At 41.7% G+C, this 23577-nt stretch overlaps 1 protein-coding gene across 2 annotated transcripts; it reads right to left on the reverse strand.

Moving 5' to 3' along the window:
* Positions 1-1531: 1531 nt before the first annotated feature.
* On the reverse strand, positions 1532-19031 carry tbc1d16 (TBC1 domain family, member 16; the record flags this gene model as incomplete). Of its 2 annotated transcripts, none has more annotated exons than XM_083896810.1 (12): positions 1532-1831; positions 3871-4017; positions 5045-5224; positions 6222-6408; positions 7399-7533; positions 10177-10325; positions 11143-11307; positions 11392-11539; positions 12231-12425; positions 16825-17133; positions 18028-18190; positions 18851-19031. In XM_083896810.1, 12 exons carry the CDS (start codon positions 19029-19031, stop codon positions 1532-1534), a joined length of 2259 nt encoding a protein of 752 aa, XP_083752936.1. The 2 variants fall into 2 exon arrangements, with proteins under 2 accessions (XP_083752936.1, XP_083752937.1); XM_083896811.1 differs by having other exon boundaries at positions 12231-12421; positions 16821-17133.
* Positions 19032-23577: the final 4546 nt, after the last annotated feature.

Below are 23577 nucleotides of genomic sequence, written 5' to 3' on the forward strand. Positions count from 1 at the left end.
GTGCATATCACCACATATCCCCCCCGTTTGAGGCCTAAATCGTCGCTTTTCTCTCGTCTCTCTTGTGATTGTTTTCTCTGAGGAGTCTAAAAGGCCAGCTTTTTTCTTTTCTTTCGTCATTCCTCTCCCCGTTTCTCCCCATGATGACTGCTATAATTAAAGAGACTGGTCAGAGGGGAGGGCTTTCGACGGCTGTTCTCCCGACTCATTACCAGATGTTGAGAGGTCACTTCAGTTTATACACACACGCGTACACACACATCCATGCATGTATACACACAAGAGCTTCACACTTCACATTGGAGTGAGAAGACAGGTACATTCCTGTGGACTGACTCTCAGTGTTGATGGTGCCTTATCATTCATTTTTCTGGTGAGGGTGGAACACTGTGTTGATGTTTTTTTTTTCATAACCCTGCTTTAACATTATTCAACACAGCAGATAACATTTCAAGTAAAACAGGAGGCCTTCAATTTCACTGTCGAGACGAACATGATCTGTGCTCGCTAACGCAGGCGGCGCTGTCACATCCATCCATAACCCTCTGACAGGGAACTCGTCTTTAAACGGCGTGATGCTAATGTGAAAGTGATGGAGCTCCTACTGCACGAGAGGTAACACGAACATCTGCGTCTGAGTTTGTCAGAAGGAAACATATGGCGAGCTTCCTCCTTTGTAACAGAGAGAAAATGAAAAAAAAACAAAAACCCGATCATGTTTCTCACCTCGTTCTGTTGAGGAAATATGCAGAGCCCTATAACGACGGTGATGGTTTTGTCATGTCAACGCTTTCTTGCGTCTGTTTTGATGGAGGGTTTTGTGTATTTTCCAGCAAACATATTGTGCCCTCTATACGGAAAGAATCTTTCATGCAAGCATATAATATTGCTAAATATTCTGCTGTATTTCTAACTGTTGATATAAAAGCAAACATTCACTTGTGGAAAAATGAAAAAAACAACAACAAAAAACTGAAATGTACCAGTAATTTGTTATATTCCTATTCCTGGAGTCTGTCAACACCGAGGGTGTGGTTTTGATGTTAAAAATGTTTATGCTCAGACTTGAAATGTCCACAAATATCCCATTGTGAGGGAAGAGGTCCTGTGAATGAATGTTCCGTTTCATTTGACCTGTGCTCAGAGCCGGAGAGAATTCAGGCCGGTTGCCTCAGACTCTTGTGTGACTCCTGCTAACAAAGCCCAGGGATGTGTGCCAGGCCAGCAGCAGCAGACGGAAACCTGAAGTAGCTCCAGACCAACATAATGGCTGGTGATTGCATGTTCTGCTCTGAGAGGAAAGCAGCTTCTTGACCCCCAGAATGTCCAACAGCAATCCTCCCTCATCCTCAGGTTCAGTCAATGTTCGAAATAACACTCTAGTAAGGCATTGTTCCACAATGCACCATGGGAAAGGATCAGGTGACGGAAATCCACATTAAGATAGTGGAACTAGAAGCAGGGGATTTGGACAGAGGAGTCAGAGGGCAGCAAATGGTTCCGAAATCCAACTCCCGCCAAAAACTCCATCTCAGGACTGTTTACGGAAAGTGAAAATATCCCGGGCTTTGGATCCTTTCTTGCCCTCTGATGGAGTTGTGGGGGTGAGGTTTGGTGAAGGTGAGGGTGTGGACGATGGGGAGGGTGTGGACGGCTGCGGAGTGGACGTGCCTCCATAGGGGCAGCTCTGTGAGTCTGGGTGTTCACCTGAGCACTCCACAGTGGGGATGTAGCGGCTGTCCCACATCCCGGGACCACACAGTTTACAAAGGTCATGTAGGCTGCATGGAATCCTGGGTAGGAGCCGGAACTGGTAGAGAAGGCTGCGGGCCTGGGAGAGCAGGACGAAAGGGGGGGGGGGGGGGGGGGGGGGGGCAGGATGAACTAAAAATGCTCAATGTAGAAGAGTAAAAGGCGCTATGGACTGATAAGAATCAGACAAAAAAATTAACTGTGAGATGAATATGGACTAAAACACATTTCCATGCACAGCTGAGCTCGACTACGTTATTTCATTGGACTTCTGTTCTTGTCCCAGCAAACAAACACAAGCAGTGAATCTATTTATTTTTTGAAGTTTATCTGCCTCCGCTACAATAGGTGGCAATGAGGGCCCTTTCTGCTTCTTAGGTAAGGTGGTTTCCTGTTAAGCTAGTTGTTGGCATGGCAAGCAACTTTTGCTAGCATCCATGAACTGTAAACGTATTTCATTTTTTAGGCTGACAGAGCGTAAAATTGTCTCCTTCTCAGTCAAAGAAAATGTTTTTTTATCAATGTCTTTTTTTCCTGTATACAGATATAAACCTTCGTTCCTTCCTTACTCCATCTCACTTTTTAACCAAAAGTAATCCCCTGGTTAGGCCTTTGAGGAAGTTTAATGTATTTAATGTGTAATTCCATGTATTTTATGGACTTTATTTTTATGACTGCATTGTCCTGTGTCTGATTTTGTCTTATCTCTGTCTAGTATGACTGTCAGAATGGTTATTATCTTATGTTTTCTTACCAGTTTCTGCTATTATTTCTGGATTTAAACTGGAGGGGATGAGAACTGTGGCGTATGCACAGATAGTTCAGGCCAGTTTGCATGCAACCCTGGTTTAACTGAACATAGACAACATGCAATAATAATTATCCAGGTGTCTTATTCCGACTTTGAGAAATTAGTACCATTTCAGTCTGAATAACTGAGTATTTTAAAAGTCCTGTTTCAGTCGGCTTAACACAATAATTAGGCTTTTTTCCTTATATCATGTCGACGTACTGACAGTTGACCTCCAGTGAAAACGAAAATCTATCGCATGTCAAGGTGACCATTGCCGCTCTGCCTGCTCCTGAAACACTGCATGCAAAATCTCAGGCAACAACAAAAGGAGTTGTGTGTCCTGCATGCTAACACAAACTCAATGCCTGTGGTTGAAGCAGTGCTAACACAGCATCCATAAACATGAGGATGCAGGCACAGACACAATAGCAGGGATGCACATCATAAATCCTCCGCGTGGCACGACAGCATCTCAAGGCCTCTGCGGGGCAGGTCACAGTACATCACAGCTGCTTTGCTGCAGCACTGGACATGGCCACTTGATACAAACACAACCCCATATAGTAATACAGAAGATTGTGGAGGAATTAATGTGAGCATGCGCGTTAATCACAGATTATTCTATTATTTTAAAGAGATAGCTCATGTTTTTTTGAAGTGTGGTTGTATGAGGTATTGAAACATGATCAATAGCGTCTTTGCCCGCCCTTTCCATAAACCTGCCGAGGAGCTTGCTCTAACATGGCTGCCAACAGGGACAGAAGGGAAAACCTAGGCTCTAAACCTGTTTAAGGCCACACAATCTTAAGAATATGTTTACTCCTTTAACCCTCCACTAGAAAGCCTTTTTCAGCAGAGAACTGAAGTTTGTAAACCATTAACTCTCCCATGTAAGTGCGAAATCGAAAGTTAACACATTTGAACTTACTGACAGAAGAAGTAGTGGATGAGCAACCCCCGTGTTCCCTGATTGGATATTTTGTATATGGACTTTAGAGCAGGGAGAGACCAGTTTTTAACTTCAATTTATAGCTAGAAATGGCTGTGTGAAGGTGTAGTAGATTTAGGAAGGCTGACATTTTTACTAAGCACTTTTTTTATTCTGTACTTTTGTTACGTAGCCATGTTATCAGTGAGCAGAAGTGTCCTGCAGGTGAGACCATGGCAAAGTCAGTGCTGATAATGTATTAATACCTCAAGAAAAAAACAAAACACACACACACACATTCCAAAAAAACCTTAACATGTTCATGTACGGATACTCATCTACCGTGAAATCTCTGAACATGTCCTAATAAATGAAAGAGAAAAGTGTAAAGTGATACCTTACGTAGCACCAATTCTCCATTCATGTGCATGGAGAGGTTACTGAAATGAAGCAACATTTGGTCGGTGGCGAGCTGCTGTTCTGTCACGTCCTCCCCGTAGAGAACGATGATGGCCACACACAGGAACAGGTGGAAATAGTCTGTCTGTTTAGAGAAGGAGAGAGGATGGCGAGGAGGTAAAGCTCTGAACACTGCATATTGGATAAGAAGCCAATAACAGTGACACCACTGCAAAAACATTCAATGCTCTTTTCAATTTCTCGTTCATCAAACTGATTTCAAGTGTGTGAATAACCTTGCCACAAAGGTAGTGATTCAACTAAATCTGAACTATAACAATTAAGACCCACTCAAAGGGGAGCAGTTAATAGAGACTGTAAACCACCTGAACACAACCCATTTGATGAGTCATTTTTCAGTTAAAGGTGCACAGATTTGGAATGGCTTGACATTGGAAATAATCAAAAGCTTTTAACCCTAAAATAAAACTTCAATATAATATAATACTACTAATATAATAAGTTCAGCTGTGTCAACATGACCAACATCAGATTACAAGAGCCAAGAATGAAAAACCTAAAAACCCAAACAATAAATGATGATGTTGCCCTCCTCTGACAGATACATCAGATATCAATTGAAAATCCAGTTTGTGACATTCAGCTATGCAAAGTGAGGTTTCAGTCTCCTATCTCTTATCGCCTCTATCACCACCTGTAGCTGAAGATCAGAACAACCTGCAGTGTGTGAACAGATGGCATGACAAAGACAGGAAAGACAGGTGCTAAGTTCTGCCAGTGAATACAACAGAAACAGTTACTGGACGATCATACGGTGGGGTTTCGAAGAAAAGATTTTGTATTTCAAAAGCACCAGCATTTTTATAGTAAGACTGGAATGAGGATTTTATGAAATCTAATCTAATCACTGTTGAATCCAACTCTTTAATCTCTCCTGGACTAAGAGGAAAACACATGACATTTCAAAAGTAACAACAGTCTGTTGTGATGCTACATGCTAACAATTAACTTCTGCATTCTAAAAGAAAAACCATCAAACACTGCATAGCTGTACTGAAATGGAACCCAACGGCCACATGCCGTCACATATGCAGTTAGTTCTTTTTAACAAAGTGGTGTATGCAAAGGAGCTGTGCAGACTTTGTCCCGACCTGGTAGTGTGCCCAGCAGGCCTCCCACATACGCAGAGCCTCCGTGTCTGGGAATTCTCGTTTGAAGCAGAGCAGGATCCAGCGGTGGCAGAAGAGCAGCTGGAGGCCGTCCTCCCCGAGCCTGGTCAGGTGCTGGTGGAAGCGGGGCAGCATGAGACGCAGCAGCTCCCGCAGGTACATCTAGAGAACACACACATGCAGTCCAGTATTTTCTAGTAATATTTAAGGCTTCTCCATCTCTTTCTCTTTATACTTATACGGCCTGTAAGTATAACTTACAGCATATGGCGTCTCGGAAGCAGAATCACGTTTAGCAAAACCACAATGTCAACTAAAGTTAAAAGGAGAATCAGGAAAAGTGGATCAATTTCAGCACACTGCCAGTGTAAATAAACCACTACATCTGTTTAATTAGTGTGAAATTAAACTTAAATTGAGAATGGACAGAAAAGATGGGTGAAGATATAAGATGTCTTGGAGAATTAGTGCTAGTAGATCCCCTGTGGCAAAACTACTGTATGCCGAAATGTAGTAGAGCTGAAACAATTAATCGATTAATCGGTTTGAAGCTTTTTTCATTATTAAAACAATCTTCGTTCCTTTTCTCCATATAACAAAGAAATCATTCAAACTGAATCATTTTGGTTTGTGGACAAAACAAGACACTCGTGAACATCATCATTTCCAGGTTTGACAAACACTGATCAACAACATTTTATGGACCAAGCAATTGATCGAGAAAAGAATCGACAGATTAATCGATTACTAAAATAATCGTTAGTTGCAGCTCTAAAATGTAGATTAAAGCTTTGCTTGTAAAATGATAAACTGAATCCACAAATCAGCTTGTTTGTTGTGAGCCTCCGCCTTCTACAATTACCCCTGACACTGTTTTCAGAGTAGGTTCCCGCACATAAATGTAACAACATGTCAGAAATTAAATAGTAGTTTGACAAACTGGTAAATTTGAAGATGGGGGTAAAAAGCCTGCTCTTAATGAAAGGGTGAGAGACACAATAATCATGTTATTTAAAATAATGATTGTAAACAAAAAATGGTGTACGTTTCACATATATTAATTTCATTGATGCAAGAATTAAACGTTGCACTGAGTATACTGGCACCTTTATTTCACATCGATGATATAATTTGTCATTTTCTCAAGATCAAATCCTACCAGCTGCCTCTCCATGTCCTCATCCCGCGGTGAGCTGATGAAGATGGTGTTCTCCATGAGGCCAACAAAACACCAGAAGGTGTCGCTTTCATCCTGGACCTCAGTGAGCAGGGGGGCCACCAAGTCAGACATGCCCTGGCAGTAGCCCATGTCTGGATTAAAGACTGCATAGTTGAGCAGAATTCGCCTGGGGCAAGAACAGCCATGGACATCTTAGTGCTGAGGTTAACATCGCAGCAGAAAACACACACTGACATGACGGGGCAATAAAACATCATAAACATTTTAATTTCTCTTCTATAGAAATGTTCACGACCCTGCAGCTCTGCCAAACCACTGAAAAGTATGGTCCCACCCAAACACTCTGAATGATCCAACATGTGTTTCTGCATTGCTGCTAATGCCCAGAAAAACACGACGAGCTCCGCTTAGAGGTTGCTATGCCAACTCTTCTGGTAACTAGGGAGATAATTAATGATCTTTCTTTTTTTCCTTTCCTTTTTTTTTTGGTCTATGGTAACTACTTTGAAGAAAACTTCCCTGGCAGCCCTTGTGATAAGCAAGTGTTGAACAAACAAAGAGAAAACCCTGAGGATGTATTTAAAATTTAAGTGCAATTTTAATAAAAGGAGTGAACCAATGTCGTTTGCAAAAACTAGGAAGTAAACTCGGAGTTGCTAGTCAGGTTGCAGAACCAGACTTTGCAGTGGTTTTGTCAGTTGAAAATAAGATAGAAAAGATACAAGGATGCCACCGTCAGTTAATCTGCAACATATCAGAACAACAGATAACAGAAGATGCATGAACTAAGGGCCCTACATTTGAACATGTGCAGCACGGCTCTCACTCTGCCCCACAAACAGCACAAGACAAACTATTCACTAAACAATTGTGCAGTTTAAATCCTGTTGTTCCTCATAATCTAGAAAGTCATTAGCTCAGCCTATGCATCGAAAGTACATCGGACGGGTTAGACACGGTCTAAATAAGTTTAGAATATGAAGTTAATTGGTACGCCTTTTTGTAGGGCCGAGGAATGGCAAAGATAAGGATGGACGCAGAGACAGCGACACAGAGAGAGGACAAAAGAAACAGATATCATGAGTGTGTGTGTGTGTGTGGGGGGGGGCAAAAAGAAGGGGAAAATAAAGGGGAAATCAAGAGAAAAGTATCTAACCTCATGATCTCCACATTGGGATTATTCTCTCCTCTGAAGTAGTGGTTGCTGCGGTCTGTCCTCACCACATCTTTATCTACTGTGAACTGGACCTTTCTCCAGAACTCACTGTGCTCCTCTGGGCTCATTGACAATCTGGGGGAAACAATGGACAGAAATGTAAAAGTTAGAAGTATAATACAAGAAAATTGCAGCTGTTCTTGAGTGGTTTCCAAAGTTAACTTTTTACTACATAATCTCTACGGAGAAAATAATAAAATATTCTTTAACTTAAATGTTACACTGGTGTAAAAAAAAAAAAAAACTAATAGTGAGCTGACAACAAACAGAGAAATGTGTGGGTGGGCAGGCAGTAGACTGAAGGGCCATTTCACCACGAATCACCCCACTGAGGAAAACACCACAATCATAAAACCCCCAGCCATGCCTCTAAATGTTAGGGACTGTATTAGCACTGTATTCTGTGTATGGCACTAATGTACTCAAGTCCTAACAAGCAGAGGGGATTTAATTAACACTGTTTGTTTTCCATGTGGCCCCACCAGGAATAATAAGCACACACCTGATGCAATGCCACGCAACTGTTTAGTTTCAGTGCCGTGTGTTTGTGTCACTGTGCCGCCTTTCTACTCTGCTCTCTCTGGAGGATGTTTTACTCAGGAGTTCACCTCGTGTTTTCAACACTTAATATTTCTGAGGCTAGGAAGCTAAGGCAACATCAAGACTCGGTTTACATAAAAACATTTACCACTGCCCTTTACTAATGGTTTTATTTTAATTCATTGCAGGGAAATACAAACACCCACTGACTACAGCTAGTAGCTAAAGTTTGATCTTTAAAAGCACAAAATCCAATCCAATTTTATCTATACAGCAACTGGGATGGACAATAGTGCTGTACAATAACATTAAAATCCATAAACAACAAGGAAAAAGAGCATAACACACAATCAAATGGCACAGAATAGTAAAATAAAACCACAGCAAATGACCCACATGACGGATTCCTCAACTTAAGTTGAAAATGTTACCGTTACTGACGCCATAAAGGAAGTTAGAAATCTGATTTCTTATCTTTGAGCTCAAAAATTCAGAATGGAAAAGACAAAATGCTCTGAAACTGATACAATAAGTAGATATTAGTTTTATCAGTTATCATTTTGATACTGTCAAAAGTTAACCTCCTTTAGTCAGACAAAGCAAGACACAAAGAAGTCAAGATGTTCAAATTGAATTATGAAAAACATGATAATGAAAATAAAAACTTGCAGTTGGTGTGTGCATATTGTATCCTTGAAGTTTTATGTTCAAAACCAAAAACTATATATATATATATATATATATACATATATATATATATAAAGAAGCCCTTTTTGTTCATGTTGCCTGCCAAGGACATTTTGTCAAGCATGCAGCATGTATTCAATTCCAAATATATCCCAAACATTAGATTTACAGCATACTCTGGTATGGCAGAAAGATAAATTGACAAAACAAAAAAGCCAGTCAATATTAAGAAAGATTATCTCATTGAAATGCTTAAATATCATTGAATCTGTACCATTTTCTCTACAATGAAAACATTCTCAGCATTTTTCTCTGTCACTTATATTAATCCCACTCACTTTTTCATCTGCTGGCTTATGCCTGCAATAATCCAATATGTGGTTCTGCAAAAGTGTAGTTACTCGTTACAACTGCACTGCCTCCATTTTGTACAGCTAAGGGAGGAAACAAGGGTGAGGAGATGAGAAGGAAACCACAGACACGTATCCTTAGACCTAATGATCAACCAGTGGCCCTGAAGGTTGCTTGCATCAGATGGTCTTTAAAAGGAATCCATATCAGAGTTAGAACAAGGGCTCTAATTACCTGACTTCAATAAGAACTTCTGATGTACTAAAATGTTAATAGGCCATAGAGAGGAAACCAGTCCAATTATCATATTCATTACAGAGAGCATGGCACAACATGTTAAAGTATGTGCATGCTTAGCCTTCAGATGGTGGAGTGCAGTTTAAGACCGGCGTAAGTGCTTAAGCGTGTGACATGTGTACATGTGCTCATCTGTGTGCACCAGAGCTGCGTTTCACCAGAGTATGATCTGATGTGCGCTGACATGTTATTTCTCCAGAGACCTTTTATTTCACACCCAGCACCTCCCCTTAACACCTCCCTGATTGTGCCTATTGATTGCTCAGCGCCTGCGATGAAAAGCCACAATGGAGTCACATATGGTTGTATGTTTGAGTGAGTGAGCATTTGGCAGCTGGTACTGCCGCCACATGACAGTTTATCTGTGTCAAAACTACTGCCGTGCCTTAGTCAGACTTTAAAAAATGAATAGATCCAAAAAGTCTTAACTTATTGCTTGTCTGTCAGTTTTCATTTCGGTAACATTTTATAATAAGTACGCACTCTTAGTATCATTTAAGCATTAATAAATATTGAATTTATCATTTATAACGTATGAATACTCATGAGTATGTAGTTTTACTCATGTGCTGAAGTGTTAGCATGTACTGATCGACTGCTGGACACACAGAGAGAGGTGAGAGAGCAATGCCTTGTAAGTCGATCAAAGAGCTCGTTTGCTGGAGGTGGATGCCGATTGGCTGCTTGAGTACAGCAGCTATTTGGACAAGTAAAACATTTATAGCTGTTTATATACTACATACTAATGAGTATTCATGTTATAAATGATGAATTCAATATTTATTGATGCTTAACTAATGCTTATACTGTGTACTTATTATAAATTTCCTTTTTTAGCCTCACCTCCTCTGCTGGATGTCATGATAGTCGGTGCGTTTCTGCAGTCTCCATGCCTCCCTCTCCTGGGAGGTGGAGTCGTAGCTGTAATAGTGGAGCAGAAAGGGCCACACTTCGCCACGGATAGATGGGTCAATACCACCGAAGAAAATAGCCTGGTGAAAAGTGGGAGGTGAGCAAGCGGAGTGAGCTCAAAGGGAGTGTTCTCAAATGTTCAGAGGGCAAACAGGGGCCACAATATCACACACATAAGAATGCAAGCTATTGCCTGAGCAAAGGACAGTGGCTGTATTATTTAACAAGTTTTGCAAAATGTTGCAAAACTGAAACTGAAAAATTGATAAACACCGTTTACTCTGCCTCCGTCACAGTCAAACTGCCACTGACTCATTTCAGTAAGATGGTGAATCTTGATTTGAGTCAATCTCAGGGAACTGAAATGACTCACGGGAAGGCATCGACCAAGACCAACGCTCTCTTTGTTTACAGAGTGGAGGAGCTGATTAAAACTGAAAGCCACAAACTGTGGAGCTGACTTTGAGCAAGTCAGATTGAAAGGAAAACCAAGAAAATGTGACATTGGATTGTATGGATATCAGCAGGAGAAATGGCACAATAGGCCAGTCTGTGTATTTTCCTGACTGAGTTACTGGTTTCAAAGTATACCACAATATTAAAAAAGTGACAGCTTAAGTCATACCGTGCCTAAGGTATGAGCTGTTTTTAATGACTAAAAACAAAGTGCAGAAATCACTCATGTTGTGTGTTACATTGCATGACCCCACCAAACCCCCTCCAGGTTGGTGCAAGCAGTAACTCAGATGTGTTTCCCATGGGATGATAGCCAAACAAGGAGACATTTTGTAGCTGTAATCACAATACTGTGATAGACTATCATACCTTTGGAATCTCATACCATCTCATGCCTAGTCAAAACATTGTGAAAAAAGTCACATGCATCCCCAGACATACCTTGCGTAGCTTATACTCCTCCTCTACCTGCCCGGTGTGGTTGAGATGGCGTAGCCAGGTGGTGACATCCAGCCGCCGATAGAGCCTCTCCTCTGGGTGGGTTTCCGCTGATGGCAGGGTGGCCCTCTGGATGGAAAACTGCATGCAGGATTTCTCATCCGACACCTGATGTAGCAAAAAAAAGACAACAGATGTAAAAACTGAAGGCATGGCTGAAAAGCCAAACAGGATTTTGGATTGTAATCCAACCTGGTCTTTCAGTTGAGTTTCCCTGCAGCACTTCCACTGTTGGAAGACCTCAGCCAGCTTGTCCAGTCCAGCATGATGAAAGTGGAGGATCTTATACTGGCTCTCTCTGCTCGCTATCACCAGCTGACCACTGGTACACGCCTCATCACTGCAGCCACATCATGAATAACAAAGACAAGAAAATCACTGCGTTAATACACACACACACACACATCCTACAGGAATCGTGTGGTTGACAGACAAATGGAACTTTATTTAGTTTTGTAGCATCATTACGACACTTGTAGCTATGTAAACAATATACAATCCTACACAATAAAACAAGTTATAGATAAAACAAGTAAAAGTCTCAAAATTAAAAAGTTAAAATGCAGTTGGGGACCAAAAATTTAGCACATTGATAAATGGTGCCAACATATGTTAAAGTGGTGGTATAGTATATTTAAGTAGAGGAGTTCAAAAGACTGATAGTGGTAGGGAGGAATGACCTCCTGTGCTGCTCTCTGGCACAGTGAGGCTTTTATGGCTAAAAGTGCCCCTGATTTTTACAGTGTTTGTGTGAAACATTGTCCATGATTTTCTGTCATGTCATCACCAGTCTGTCCGCAGGTACCTCCTTCACAGAGAAAAGCTATGAATGCACCTTTAGTTAATTCGTGTGCAATGGCCCAAGTCAAACACAAAATTAATCACTTCTCTTGCAATTTTGCAGTTGGCTTACTTTCTCTTTCTCTCTATAGATATGTAATCCTTGCCATTATCCATAGTGTGGTGCCCAGAACATAAGTGTGATGAGGTGACCCCACATGACCCCATGACCTTTTGCACACCCCGCTGACCTGAAGAAGAGTCTCAGCGACCTCATGTGACCCAGGTCCACCCTGAAAACACCGCACAACTGCTCCAGAGCCAGCACCTTCTGCTGCTCCTCCCACCGCATGCTCTGCAACTGGCCGCTGTTCTCGAACGGGACATGGCTGTCAAGGCTGGAGGCGGAACTAGCCGAGTGGGTCATGGTCTCATCACAGAGCTCTCTGGCAATTACAAAAAAAAAAGAAGAAGAAGAAAAAAGGTGAATTACTTTTTATGAATTAGGATGTTAAATTATAGCTTAACTGGGGGAAGTGAGTCATATTTTCCATGAAAGGAGTGATCCCATCTGTGTAAAAATCTCTCCATTCTTGCGTCTCATATTCGGATACTGATCTACTCAAGTACATTGGTAATAAATAATATGTAGACAGTAGCCTGCAGCGTTTAGCCAGTGATAACCGTGCAGACATATGGGATTATCCCCAGCTTAGTTCTGGCCTGTTGTTTAGTGTCTCAATATGGTTCCTCCAAGACACTGAGAATGGGAGGAATGCATGGAGGCTTCTTAGGACACACACATGCACACATGCACACACACAAATTTGTACACACACAAATCACACTCTCTGCCGTCCATTTTCCCCTGTCATTCCCCCATGGCCAGCATGTTGTTCCCGGCACCGAAACCTGATCTGATGGTTCCTCTGCTGCAGAAGTACACACACACACACACACAAAGAACACACACTTCTACCCACCTTTATAAATATTAGTGGACTCACACATGGGACAAAACAGACTAAATAGTATATGTGGCTGACACAAACACACACCCTGTGCCACAGCAAACACAAACAGACTCTGCAATTATAACAAAAACTGACTTAGTGGCATGTTTGTCTTTCATCAACACGCACACACACTCACACATCGCTCTCACACCATAGCTAATGACCATCATGCGCTCTCATACACGTCTCAAGACATGTTAACACTGAGAAACAGACCAACACAGAAATGAGCTAAAGCAACCGATATCCAAGAAGCACACATCTAAATTAAGCTGTGTACCACTTACTACGACACACACACATATTACTTGAATACGTACCCCACAAGAACCATTTCGACCTCCTTTCACACAAGTGGCACATCTCTTTGCTTCGAAATCAATCACCTGTTTACAAGAGTTTTACAGGCAAACACAATTGGCATGTGGGCATTTTGAAGAGATGAGGGAGGCAGGCCAGGTCTAATCTATTACACCCTGAATCAATCATGTCCAGCTAATCATTTCCCTGTTAGCAGATGGGAAAATAACATGGCTGATCAATCCAAGCTGCACAGTTTCCTCTGCTATCTGGTGATTTACTGCTCTCTGTCTCATGTATCATGCCACAGACCAGACTGTGGAATAGGTGGAGACTGGGGCTCTGTTCAGAGAGTTAAGCAATCTGAAATGTGGAGGAGCTCTTTTTTAAAGGACTACTGTTCTCACTTTTTCATGATGCCAGTGACTGTCAAGCTCCGTGTGTTTATCAGCACATTTACAGCAGTCTTCTTACTAGCATGCAACATATGCAATACATCTTAAAATGAGTGTAAATTTCTCTGCGGTGAAATAAATGTGCAAAATGAAACACAGTTGAAAAGCAGCTGGCTGTGCCGTGCCGATTCCTTGTCATTACAACACAGACTGCCCGCTGTGCTGCATTCAAGCAAAAACTGAACAAATGATTAACATGTACTATAGACAGAAGTCTCCTCATAAAGTGTACACAGAATACATTATGTAAACAAGCCAGGCTCCTGTACCTGACATGTCTCATAAGGCCAAGGAGAGATCAAACTGCCCTGAGGCTCTTCATAACACCTCTTTACCCTGGGGGAAGGTGCTGCCAGGTCACCCTGAGAACCAGGACCAAGTGCTACAGGCCTCAAGGGGCTACCGGGCTCTTTGACTAATCTCTGTACCGAACAAAGAGATGACGATCAGGTGAAAGAGGTGATGTAGGCTCTGAGGGCAAACTCTGGAAAGTGGTCAGTGCAGGTCGATTTTTTGAGAAATGTATTCAGGGTATAAGCAGGAATCCTGCAGTTAATCCTCATGAAATCGCAATTAAGACTTTTTAATACGTCTTAAGGGCCTTAATTTTCCCAAAATTGATTTAGCAACTTTTAATACTTTTAAGACCCTGTGGACACCTTGGTATTAAACATGTGTTACATCAACTCAAGTTTCTACTTGTTAAGAATCATTGAAAAAGAGGGCCAGGACACTGGGTGCAAAGGTTTCTTTTTTCACTTTTGGATTAAAAAGTTGTGTTTTTTCTGCATGTGAAAGTCACAGAACTGAGATATAATTTGGCAGCACAAAAACAATCAAAAGTAGCTTAATAAACTGCTGTTGAGCTTTCAAACAATGTAAGAAGCTTGATAGAGAGTGCTGTGGATTTTCCTCTCCCACCATTCTCCTCTTCCTCTCCCCTTTTCATCCACTCTTGCACTCCCATATGCAGTTCTTTCTCTTTGAGTGATTCCAAGTGACATGTTTCCAGTTTCTGGCCCCTTAACAGTGTCAATTAAAGCAAGAAAGAGAGAGGGAGAGAAATAGAGATTGAGTGGGTTCCAGGGTTTTGGCTGCTGCTCCGGTCTCTTCAGTCCTCTAATCCGGAGAGCTGACATTCAGCACAGCACAACAACCCCAGGAGCACCGGGAATCAAAGGGCTTCACATAGACTCTAGCAAGGCAAGGGGAGGAGGGCAAGATATTTGAGAGCTGGATATGCCGAAAGAAACAATATCGAGAAAAACAGAGCGAACAACCAAGAGGAAAAATACAGGATGAAGAGTGAATGGAATGGACAGACAGAGACAGAGGCGGCAACTAAGAGGAGAAGGGGAAAAACAGGCAGAGAGGCGGATGGATGTTAGTGCCAGAGAGCTGGAGAGGCCCTAACAGTGAGTGAGTGAAGCACAGAGGAGAGCAGGAAGAGAAGGACAGAGTAAAGGTTAGAAGCTGTGAAGCTCAGAGCCTTGCCAAGTCACACACTGACTGCACTTACAGCAAGCTGGGGTCTGAGAGTGGTTAAAAGAGGCTTAAACACACACCAACTCTCCCTCTCTCTCCCCTCAACACACACACTAAAACAGACTCGCACATTCTGGGCAACATGTCAGACCAAATAGCTGCATGAGGAAATGACCACGGGGGGAATCATAAAGTCAAATGTCTAACACAGTCACTGTCCAGATGGCTCTCTTGATTAGAGAAAGTGCACTGGAAATGCCGAGGTCTCCGGTTCTTTACTTATTTTGTGCCATCTATGGCATAAAACACGATTGAGATCTGTTTTAAATAAGAAAAGCCACTTTGAAGTCTGACAACACTTCACGGCCTCTGTTCAAGCCATCTCTGCTGTTCACATAGTGCAGGAAGCCACCATGTGGCCAAAGAGTGTCAGTGACTCTTCAGGCATCCATTCTTTTCTGTTTGGCTCCACCTTGTGGAAGGTTGTAGTGGTGGATACAACCCCCATATAATAGTCCACGTCAAATCTTGTGGAACAACTTGACATCTGAATTATTATGCTACAAGAGGAATCTTTTCACGGTTTATTTATTTGTTTTTTATTCCATTTTTAATGAAAACAACCACATTGCAAAGCAAATACATGACCTGTTTTCAAAGAGAGATCCACCCCTTTTACTATCTTATCCTTAAAAGCTGCAGTAGGCAAGTTTGTTGGAAAAACAGCTTATTGCTTAGTTTGCTCTCGGTGTTCTGGCAATTATTGACTGACTCTCTTTTAGACTCCTTCCTTTTTTAAGCTTTTGTTGCAGATGTTGTTGCCAGTACTGGAGGATCATTAATTCTAGGGGGGGGAGTAGGTGTGTGGAACAACCGAGGGGAGTAGGTGTGTGGAACAACCAGAGAATAAGCTGTGTTTTCTCTGAACTGTCATGTGATTGGCAAAATCTTTCTGTGATGCTACAAGTTCTGTTGCAAGGTTTAAACCAAGACCACAGATCACTTTATTTACTTTATGCTGCATGGCTATAGTGTTATAAATCTCCAAACTGGATCCCAAGCTGACATTTGGCAGGGTACAGACTGGACACGTCACAAGCCAATCACAGAGCCAACGGGGGGAAAAAACAAACATTCATACTCGCATTCACCCTTAAGCTTAATTCAGGGTCTCTATATAACTTAACCAAACAGTAATTGGACTGTAGGAGAAAAAGAGAACCTGCAAACTCCACACAGAAAGACCACGGTCAAATCAGAACTGAAGCAGATATGAAATTAACAAGTGTCTGTTACATTAAAACCATTGTCAAATAAATTCACACCCTTGAAAAGTTTCAGAAGGAAATTCTACTCTGCATTCATCAGCAGTGTGACAGGATAAATGCTTCTTTTCCCCACCTGCCCCTGCACTACCAGTGTACACAAGTAACCTCTCAGTCAGGTCCAACTACATAAATTCCTTTTTCTGGATAGAAAACTCCTCTGACTTCTCAAAAATGGTTTCCAAAATCAAATACTTATTTTTTACTTTGTGTTAAGAGTAAGAGTTTAGATAAGGAATGCCAATTTCACTTGTTCTCACTGACCTGCTTTCATTGTCCAGGAACACAGAGCCGCTGCTTTCACAGAGGGCCTCGCTGACAGGAGACAAGCAGAAAGGGGAGGAGAAGGTGTCCGAGTCAGAACCCATGGTGCTGTCCCTGCTCACTTCATCAGAGAGCTCACAGGAGCCCTCGTCCCCCTCGTCCCCAGCCGAGTGCAGCTGCTGCTGGTGTGAGGAGACGTCCACTCCAGCCTCAACCGCCAGGCTCTGGCTGTCTGTAGAGGTGCTGCTGGTAATGTTCCTCTCTTCATCCTCGTCTTCCTCCTGGGCCACTCGAGGACGCGAGTTAGGTCTGCGCAGAGGGGCAGGTTTGAAACATCGTCAGTATTATGTATATGTATACATTTTATTCATGTTTCACCAAGGAGAAAACTGTCATTTGTAAATATCTGATGTATGTGATAATTATAAATATCAATTGATTTGAAGCCCCACATGGTTCGCAGTTTGCACGTTCTCCCTGAGTGCACCCCACCTTTCACCCTATGTCAGCTGGGACTGGTTCCAACTCCCTCGGCAACCCTCAAGTGGAGGATAAAGCGGAAGAAGCATTTTGAAGCAAGACACATTGTCTTGATTTTAAAGGGGACATATGATGCAAAATCAACTTTTTAATAATTTTAATACTTATGTTTGGGACTCTGGAGGCCCTACGAGTAGGCAAAGTGTGAATAAAGATGTGTCAGTCATGTTTTTGTGGTCCGCTTCAGTCTAAGTACAGGAGATAAAACACAATGTTGACTTCCGCACTCATTGTGACGTCACAATGAGACATTCCTGGAATTGTTGTCTCACAGAGCTCCGCTTTATCCCTAAAAAGACTTGCTGGCAAGGGCAATAGTATCCAGAAGAGTGGAAGTATGCAAAGTGTTCTATTCTTGGCTGCACAGTGCAGCACAGAGTTCTACACAAACTCCCAGCCTCAGAGGATTTACGTGTCCAGTGGATACATTTTACATATGGCGGCAATGTCCCCGCTCTAGTCAGCAAATTATGTCTAATTTGCATTTAAAGAGATTTATTAGTATTTTGACCAAAGCATGTCACAGACATGTTCATTAGGACACCAGGGAACTACATTGACTTGTAGAAATAGGGTATAATATGTCTCCTTTAATATAACTAAATTAAGGATTCAAAATAATCTGTTTGAATGCATGACATTTTCAGAATCGAGTTTCCCCACCGTCTGCCTCGGCGGCGTGCATTCCTGCGTACAGGGGAGCTCTCGGGGGTGATGAAGCGCAGCGCCTCCTCATCCTGCCTCTGGATGCGGGAATTTGGCACCCAGGTGAGAATCAGAGTGGAGCCAAGGCTCTCGTCCTTCTCCACATGCACACACAGGTAGCCTACAGGGGGCAACATAGACCATATTCACTTGACAAAAAATACAATGAGAGTATTCAGGTTAAGCGACAGGGGAGGATAAAATGATTTACAAGCAGATGGCAGTTGGAGGTTTAAAACAAACATGAAACATAAGAAGATATGAGTCCACGGAAAGATGACGACTCAGACAGAAACCTGAATGGTGAGTCGGAACCTCCCAGAGTACACAGACAGAAGGACAATCACAGGTAATAAGAGATGAGCAATTCTGTTTGAATTTGAAAAAAAATCAGCCAGCAACACAGGCCTGTCACACAGAAAAACATAAAGCTGGAACAGCATTTCCGGCACAGGCATAAATAAAACAAATAATTAAAATGATTTCACTCTGCATACCAGATGCATTTAAAAACAAGACATTTTATGATACAGATAAATCTATGCATTGTTTCCATAATGTACCAATGCTTATTTTCCTTATCGATTAATCTGTTGATTCATTTTCTCATATATTTAAATTTAAGAAGCTTAAATCAAATAAATTGTTTTTATTATATTAAAAAAAAAACTGTGCAATCATTCATCAAAATACTTGCCAATTAATTTAGTAATCATGCATTCATTAATAATCAATTAGTTGTTGCAGCCCCAACACAGTTTCAACATCAGTCCAGTCTGACCTGGGTGGTGTTCAGCCTGACCAGGCAGTGGCTCTGCAGGGTGAACACAGACATTATTTTTGGAAAAGATGATCTCGCCATCGATTCCCGAGCGCAACGCCGAGCCCCCTGCTCCGGGGTTAAAGGTCAGGAGGTCCGAGGCTTTGGAGGAGGCACGCCGCAGGAGCCGACCCAGAGACATCTCCTCAGGTGCTGGGACACCGGGCCCATCCTCTGAGATTTTACGGTAGAACAGGGAGTGTTAGGAACAAGAGGAGGGGACAATGAATAAGGACAAGGAGAAAGATGACAGAAAACAAACATGCCATTAATTTTAAGGACAAGGACACACTGAGTATGCACAGATCTTCATTACACAGCTCACCTGTTTACTTTTTTTTTATATACACATACACACACCTGCAACTACCCACACATTCACAGGTACGGTGGATAGTGGGTTTTGTGCCACTCCTTTTGTAAACAACTCACAGAGACACAGACGCATGCGAAGACGTAGGCAAAGCAAACACACTTCACGCCATCCGTGGGAAATTCCAAGCAGTTACTGTATCAGTGGTTAACAGATGTCATCAACACCAGCGCTGAACTGGGACCAGCACGTCAAGCCACCACTGCTTAACTTGTCTACTTCCTTGTTTGATGTGAAAAGCTTCACCTTGAACAAAAAGGAAAGCAGCTCCTCTGATACCGCTGCTTTGTGTGCCTTTATCTCCTTTGAAAGGGCTATGAGTGGATCTCAGTTTCAGGTTTAACAGAGACTAAAAGACAAGAAAGTCCAATTTTTATTTTATTTTCTCCAATTAATTCACATATACTCCGTATGTTTCCATATACAGTTAATTTGAACTATGGTTGTAGCTTGTCTGCGCCGCTTAATTGGACTACTAGCTTGGTCCCAATATACCTGTACAAGCACTAGTGGGGGACTGATTTATTGCATGAAGCGTGTCTGCCTCCGCCACATTAGGTGGTGATATGCTCCCTTTTAGCGCATTAGTTTTAGGTAATTCCCAGTTGACAGTTATGTGACAGACCAAAACAGCTTTCGCTGGTGGTAGCATGTTGCGTCATTCTACCATCCATTCACTTCAAAATATTAAATTTTTTACGCTGAAAGAGCATAAACCTCATCGGTCAAAATAAATGCATCGGTATAGATTTTGCCATGTTTTGACTTCTTCCTTTGCGTACCAGCCTCATCTGTTATCTTCAGGTCCAAACCTAGGTTTAGGAACTGTGGAGCATGTGTAGGGCATCTAGGCCAGTTTCAATCCCGTTGAACGTATAAATAACACAAACATTTTGTTTTTTCTAACGTCATGTAAACGTACAGACTAGTAGTCACTGACTGCTGACTGTTTTGACATGCATGTCTGCATCCTTGGATTCACTATGAAGCCTTGATCTCTTGTTGTGGCCGTTGGTCACATACTCCTCACTCCATCTGAGGAATGTTCCCTCCTTTTTCCTCAGAGAGCATGTTTGCTTCTGCCTGATTAAGCAGGCACCCCACTTCCTGATGCCAGGCCACAGACAGGAAATCCAAGCCGGACCCAGGAGAGCAGACCATTGGCTCTATTGTAAGAATTGTGGATGGACACGTTTTTCAGTTTGACAATTTAGAGCAGGGGTGTCAAAGTCATTTTCACTGAGGGCCACATCAGCATAATGGTTACCATCAAAGGGCCAGATGCAACTGTCATACAGAATAAATGTAAGTAAATGTAACCAAATATAATGTAAACTAAAGGTAACTACTCTACCTTTAGTTTACTAATAAATACACAATACATATTATGTATTGTGTATTTATTACTTATTCAAGTTACAAATATGATGCATTATAGATGTAACCTGGTCCATGATGGTGTTTCTTGACAAACTAACAGTTTTAAAAGTCTGTATCTGGTCGGGGCAGAGCTGCTCACACACCTTCAGCATGCACTGCTTCAAAAACGCACCCTCAGAAAAAGACTTTAAAGCACGGGTGATTTCTTCAGCCACAATAAAGCTAGCTTTCACTGACCCATCGTTTTTGGTTGTGGCTTATGTGAACACAGTCTCAATCTCAATTTCACTTGTTGCATGATGCATGTGTCCAGCCATGGCAAAAGGGTTCACATGACTGTGATTTGAAGCATGTAGTGGCTTCTTCAAAACTTCAACTTGTGTAATTTAAAAAAAAAAAAAAAAATCCCTAATTTTGGAAAAAAAAAACGTTTTCCTGTTTTTCTCGTTTTGCGCTCGGCCGACTTGTTGCCTTTTGGTCCGTGGCGGGTCACATATACAATGATACACTGCGATCTACTGGCGGGATGCCGTCACTTTGCGGGTAACGCAATCACCATGCATTGTGGGAAAGGTAGTTTATGGTCAACGCACGCCTTAAAGCAGCATAGACCTATCTTAACACAGATTTTTAAGACCAATTAATCACTCGCGGGCCTCGAGTTTGACACACGTGATTTAGAGCACAGACAACACAACCCTCATGTGGAGGATAAAGCAGTAGAAAATGAATGAATTAAATAAGAGCAATACATCTTCTAAAAAGAGGCTGGTGTGTGATCTCAAACATCTCTCACACACACACTTTAATAGAGCTACCACCAGAAAACTCCTGATTGCAAAAAAAGACTGTTTGAATAGACTTCTGTGGAAAAATTTGCTTCCCACTTGACTTACATCAGTAAACGTTTTCCTGAGGAGTTCATGATCTACATCGCTAGATTCAGGTCTCCTAAATGGCACATCCATCCGGAGGGTCGCGACTCACGGGGGCTGCTATGCCTAACTCAGCTGACATAGGGCGATAGGCGGGGTACACCCTGGACAGTTCACCAGTCCATAGCATATATAGCATACATATACATATACATATACATATACATATATACATATATACATATATAGCATACACATAAAGAGACAAACAACCATTCACTTACACTCTCACACCTATGGTCAATTTAGAGTGACCAATTCACCTAATACCCAAATCTACTTGTTTTTGGAGTGTGGGAGGAAGAAAAAACCTGTGTCTTCTTGCTGCAAAGGCAATAGTGCTAACCACTACGCCAACAATGTGGCCCCTAAATGGCACATAGATTTTGTACCTGATGTTCCTGTTCAGAGCAAAATTGGCAATAAAGCACAGCACATTATGGGTGGACACCAGTGTGACAGACACACTGCCTGCTCATGAATCTTGAGGCTTCAAAATGAGAGTTCAGATTCTTATGACTGATGTCAACCAGTTGCGAATCAACCAAAAAACAAGCTGCTAGCTATGAATGCCATGTGCATATTGACATACTGGGGCTGCAGTAGACTAATAACAGCATCAACAGAAATGCTACTACCCAGTGGTTATTTTGGTCTTTGTGTGATTACAGGGTGAGTCAGGTCAGATTGATATGGTCCATCCACACAGACTCCTCTCACAGCTTTCTTCTCACTTCATCATTTGATGCTGTCAACACCTCAGTGAGCTGAAGCTGAGCCTCTCCTCTCTGACCTTTCACTCTTTAATCAAAACGACTCGCATACTTTGGACTGAAAAACCATCCCAAAACTCTGTCTAACACCCCTGTGTGGCTCTCAAAAATACTTAACAATTTCCCAGGGTCTTTATTCGGGAACCTGAAACCCAAAGAAAGGAAATTTAGCTGCAAGTATAAAAGCCACAAGCTTCCAGGAACTTCCCATCTCTGGGCAACATTAATTAAGTTGTCAGCTACATTTGAATAGATGAGACCATGTAGAACATCCTCTCCTTATCATCTGCTCAATATGCTAACGCGCCTGGAGGCAGATTGGGAAGAGAACACTCACAAAGAAGCCTGAAAAACTAGGTTCTTATGGACTCAGAACAAGGAAATATTATGATGTGACTCAGTGATGTGTATACATATTTAGAGCTGAGCAACTATTTGAAAATAAGTAATAAGTAAACAAAAGTTATAATAAACATAGCAATTTCAAGAGGGTCCTTCCACACTTTCTGTACTCAGACCCTAAAACACTTTGTGACAAGAAGGCAGTCTATGGCAGTAAAAGCCGTACAATCTCCCCATCACCCATACTTTGATTAGCTGCACTTTCAGCTAATCAGCCACTCCCCCATAAGCCATCACCATAACAAACAATAACACAAACAAAAACACCCTAATAAAGGTGTGTGAAAGCATTACAAGCAAAGAGCTACTGAGATATCGTCTTCCACTCGCAGTTACTGTAAATTTGCAAGGAATGTTGTGATATTATGTTCCCATATATTCACACATTTGATCTTAATTTGAGTATAATTGAACAAATTGAACAAGTTCAGTCGATAATGTTGCTTTAAATGGACTGTGTTGTTTCAGGACATGATGATGATGAAGGGTTGAAGAGATTGGATGTCCATGTTTGTGTTAATTTTCTGAAAGCCTATGGATGCAGAGGAACCAGTTGAATTAATATTACACAGAAATTACAAAACAACTACAAAAAAGGAAAAATGTAGTTACGAAATGTTGTAACGTTACAATATGCATTACAGATATTACCAAAAAATGCATCGACAACAAAAATGTTGTGGGAATATAGGAATATATTTCACTGAACACTTTGGTGTGATAAAAATAATAATTGTGGGGGTCCTGAAATGAAATGGCTTCCCCTTGTGGAACTTCAAACTAAATCACTAGGACTGTATATTGGCGAGCTAGAAAGCATTTTCA

The sequence above is a fragment of the Microchirus variegatus genome, assembly GCF_963457635.1.
Source record: "Microchirus variegatus genome assembly, chromosome: 10".
Lineage (NCBI taxonomy): Eukaryota > Metazoa > Chordata > Actinopteri > Pleuronectiformes > Soleidae > Microchirus > Microchirus variegatus.